Consider the following 4706-nt stretch of genomic DNA (forward strand, 5'->3'; position numbering starts at 1 on the left):
ATACATAATAAATAAATAAATAAATAAATAAATAAATAAATAAATAAATATTTAAAAAAAAAAAGAATGACCTCCTTTCCGGAAAAAACAGGCTATGCTGTCACTTCCGATATATCCCACAGCCTGTCGATATTGACTCCATTTGTGGGCTTCGTTCCTAGGAGTGTTTTTGGATTTTTTTTTCTTTTTTTGATGAGGCTGTTCTGGAAGTCACGCTCTAGATCAGGAATGGCCTTGAACTTACAAAGATCCGCTTGCCTCTGTCTCTTGAGTGCTGGGCTTAAAGGCATGCACCACCACCACCTGGCTATTTTCAGTTTTAATAAAGTTCTATATTGGGGAACTTAGTAATGGATTCTTCATTTATGACATTATCTGTAACAGGATTTCATTACGGTGAAAAGCCGTCTGTCAAGTTATGGAGGGCTCTGCAGCAGGAGTGCCCGGGGCAATGGTGTGGAACAAAGACAGTCTCGCTGATTTTGGACTTTACCCAGTGACAGGACAACTGTGTGTAACCTACCACCATCTACATGAAATCTAAGACTGGCAGGAGCTGAGAAAAGGTAGGAAAGGTTCCACAGGCCAGCAGAAAGAAGAGGGCTAAAGACAGGGAACTGTGAAAAGGAAATGAGCTGTGAATGGCAGGTGAGATTAACAGCTGGAGACAACAAACTCTGATGCGGACCAGTTCTGATGGACAAAGTTCAACGCATTTCTTTTCCATGGGTGGTAAGAGCCTAAAAAGATAAATGCTCCCAGAGCTGAGGTCAAATAATGAGAAGGTGGGAATCATATAAATAAACTGACTGGTTGGGAAGGAAGAGGGTGAATCAAGCATCCAAATCCCATGATGTGGAGGAAGGAATAGGGGTCAGGTCACAAGCAGGACTGGGGTCTAGGTCTTTACCTCCTGGCCCTAGGGTACTACAAAGAGAGAAAGGTTCTCTTTAGCACAGCTAAATAAATGTGGAGAGGAGACAGTTGATCTTGAGATTCTGTTGATCCTGACTCCAGAAAGTAAAAATAACAGGGTTTGAGAGGCATGGAGATAAGCCGGGATGAGAGTGGGGGAGGCGGAACAGAAGATACAGACTAAGACATCCGAGATGACGATGACAAACCCGGTTTCATGACATAATGAACCAGTGGGCCTAAAATTAAGACACACTGCCTCCTGCTGAGGATAGAACCCGGGGCTCCTGCCCTGTATCTCTAGTCCTCAGCTTCCTTCTGAGAGCAGGCACCAATGAGCTACATGGCACTTTCTGCCTCCCTACAAAAGTGTGATATTTAATTTTAACTTACATTTTTTTTGTCTTAGTCAATGTTCTTTTTTTTAACCCTTTAATTAATTAATTTATTTATTTATTAAAGATTTCTGCCTCCTACTCGCCACCGCCTCCCATTTCCCTCCCCCTCCCCCGATCAAGTTCCCCTCCCTCATCAGCCTGAAGAGCAATCAGGGTTCCCTGCCCTGTGGGATACATTTTTCTTTTTAAATTGAAATTTTGAACACACAGAAAATTTTGTTTATATTTATAAAATGTAATAATTTTTTTCAAGTCTTCTCATATCATTTTACATCAGGAAGAAAAAAAAAACCCTGACCATAAATCTACTTAAAAATTTTTATACCAAATAAAATGCTTCAGACTTCATGTTTATACAATTTGCCTTTCAAAACTTGTCCTCTTGTACCAGACATACCTAATGTAAATCATATCAGACTGTTTTCCAAACTCAACAATTCTTAAAGATGGGTCTGGAGAGATGGCTCTGTAAGAGCCCTTGCTGCTCTTCCAGAGGACCCACGTTTGGTTCCCTGCCCACATCAGACAGCCCACAACCAACCACCTGCAACTTCAGCTCTAGAGCATCCAGGGCCAGCACCTGCACTCAAATGCACATCCACAATTAGAACAAATCTTTAGAGAACCTTAATGAAGGCTGAATTGGAAAGACATGTCAAAGGCTTTGGCATCTAGTTTATATCTCTGCCTGGTGTGTAGTACACACTAAAACTACTATAGGCTTGGTACCCTGCTTTCTTTTTCTCTTTCTGCTGTACTTTGCTTTAAAACCTGGGTCTTGAACACGCTGGACAAATGCCCTAATGTACTCAAACAGTACTAAATACAACTTGTTACAAATATCACAGACATAAAAATAAATAATTGTTTCAAGAAATTTAAATTATAATGAGTAGATATACTTGATTCACCATGTTTAAGAATTCAGAATAAAAAAAAAACCAGAAACGAAGAGAATTTAAGGGGCACTAATAGAAAAAGCAGTCATAATTTTTAAACACATCAAAAGTAATTTTTCAGGCTGATATTAAAACAGTGCATGGCTAACCACCATGAGAAATACCCAGAGCCCAGTGTGTGGTTACATGCTTCTAACGGCAGCACCTGGGAAGCAGAAGTCAGGATCAAACGCTTCAAGCTGGGGCTGAAGCTACAGCATAAACCCTTGATTCCAATCCTCAGTACAGAAAACAAACAAAACACTCTACTGCAAAACACTTCTTAGTCACTTAAATATTATGGCAGGCACTTTAATAATGAAAGGACACAGGAAGATTATTCACATGCTAATCTCCGTGGGCATGAAGATACATACCTTATGGTATCAAAGATGACTTCCTGGGTTCTTTCTGTTCTTTCCTATGCAAGTATGAAATGCTACAATCAGAAAAACGTGATTTCAAATCACAAACACATCAGGCTTTCTTACCTGAAGGTACCAGAGAATCCTGCTCAATGATCCTTGCAGAAGCCAGATCACTGATAATGTACTGTAGCCTTAAATGTCTGAACACGGACGCAAATGGTTTTCCCTGCTCAGTTTCAAGGAAAGTCGTCCCTTCAAAGTCTATTAAGAAAGTTTTAATTAAACAGCATTCTTGTCTAATGTGCTGTTTTGCTAAATGTTTCTATGGACAGACACACAGACACACAAACACACAGACACACACAGACACACAGAATCTGCTAGAATGCAAGTAAGCTACTTCCAAGGTTTTCAAGACTCTTATAAATCTAAGATGTGGAAAACCTTAGTGGAACTTTGAAAAATCTCTCAAATTAATTTTGGTACTAATTAGGCCCCTGAGGTGAGACCTCAGCTGTCCTTTTTTTTTTTTTTTTTTTACAGGATAGCATGGAAGGATGGGTGTAATTGAGGAAGTGACTCATGAGAGTCAGCTCTCTCTCTCTCTCTCTCTCTCAGGGACAGCTATCCATCCTTCTAACTCACACCAGCGACAGACACTACATGCAGCTGTGAGCTGCCGGTGCTGGGAACTGAGCCCACACCCTCTACAAGAGCAGTACACACTCTAACTATTGAGCTGCGTCTCCAGCCCCAGGAAGGGCTGCTCCCACACCGAACAGTGCCTGTCACACACCACCTCTGCATCTACTTTCAGTCAGTGATGCACAGAAGCAGGAAATAGGCCCATAAGGAATCACTGCCTGAGAGATGGAAACCTAATGTGGCCAAACAAACAAGTATAACTCCCAAGCTGAACCGGTGACAAACAGGAGAACAATAGTTCTGGGGTAGAATATGGTGACAGGCCAGGAGCCTTTCCTGCTGTGACTAAGTGACTGAAGCAGGAATCTGCTCAGCTGTTTTTCAGCTCTAAAACCAAGTCTGTAAGCAAAAGCCAAGGCCTGATTTTAAGAAGTATCACTAAAAGAAAAAAAAGGGGGGGATCCTCAATAAAAATTTCAATATACCTTTTTTCCACTTTGAAAACCATACATCGGTTTCTGTCAAAAGCTGCTTTAAAGACCCATTCCAGGAAGGCACCAGCTGAAGGAACATCCACTAGTTTGGAAAAAAAAATAAGAAATTATAAGACTTTTTCACTTTATTATCATATTTTCAAATTGTCCTATTTTTTTTAAAAAAAAAAACAACTTTTTTTCAGATGAGGTTTCATGTAGCCCAGGCTGGCCTTGAAATTAATATGTAGCTGAGGATAACTTTGAACAACCTGTGGAGTGCTGGGGTTACAAGCTAATGCACTCAGTTTAAGATAGCAGTTCTCAACTTGTGTGTCACAACCCCTCCAGCAAACTTCTACCTCCAAAAATATGTAACAGTAGTAAAATAACAGTTATGATGGCAATGGAAACAATGTTATGGTTGGCGGTCACTACAACATGAGAAACTATATTAAAGGGTTGCAGCATTAGGAAAGTTGAGAACAACTGCTTTAAGAGGTGCTGGGAATTGAACCCAAGGCTTCTATACGCCAGGCACTCTACCAATTGAGCTTACATCTCTACCCTAAGATAAAGGCTAAAATTTCCATTTCACAAGGAACTGTAAGAAAGACTAACTACTAAAGCTTCAAGTCACTGGCAGGAAATGGAGCTCCAATAATAAAAATTCAGTGTGTCTAATAGTCGCAAGCACACCTTACTGAATCAAACACTGACAGTGCTAACATGTATAACACATCGGTAATTCTGCACTAATATATTCTAATCACTAACAGATCAATAACACTAAATATGATGCAAACCCATAAGACTGCAAAATTAAGAAAATGAAATGGGAAGAGGAACTTCTGACTCCTTGATGCTGAGACAGCATGCAGGCAGTGAAGAATGTGGATTCAATCTCCAACTGTCATATACGAGCTGAATATATCCAAATTTCTCTGAGTTTACTTTTTTTTTTTTTTT

General features: G+C 40.1%; 1 protein-coding gene across 1 annotated transcript in view; it reads right to left on the reverse strand.

The window, feature by feature from the left end:
• Window positions 1–4706, reverse strand: part of Gmcl1 (germ cell-less, spermatogenesis associated 1) — a 40576-nt gene that overhangs the window by 14159 nt on the left and 21711 nt on the right. The window contains exons 8-9 of the mRNA XM_013353027.2: window positions 3750–3840; window positions 2743–2880 (exon numbers count right to left, since the gene is read on the reverse strand). Of these exons, the coding sequence (XP_013208481.1) occupies window positions 2743–2880; window positions 3750–3840 (229 nt within the window). The remainder of the gene's footprint in view (window positions 1–2742; window positions 2881–3749; window positions 3841–4706) is intronic.

This window comes from Microtus ochrogaster, unplaced genomic scaffold, assembly GCF_000317375.1.
Source record: "Microtus ochrogaster isolate Prairie Vole_2 unplaced genomic scaffold, MicOch1.0 UNK1, whole genome shotgun sequence".
NCBI lineage: Eukaryota > Metazoa > Chordata > Mammalia > Rodentia > Cricetidae > Microtus > Microtus ochrogaster.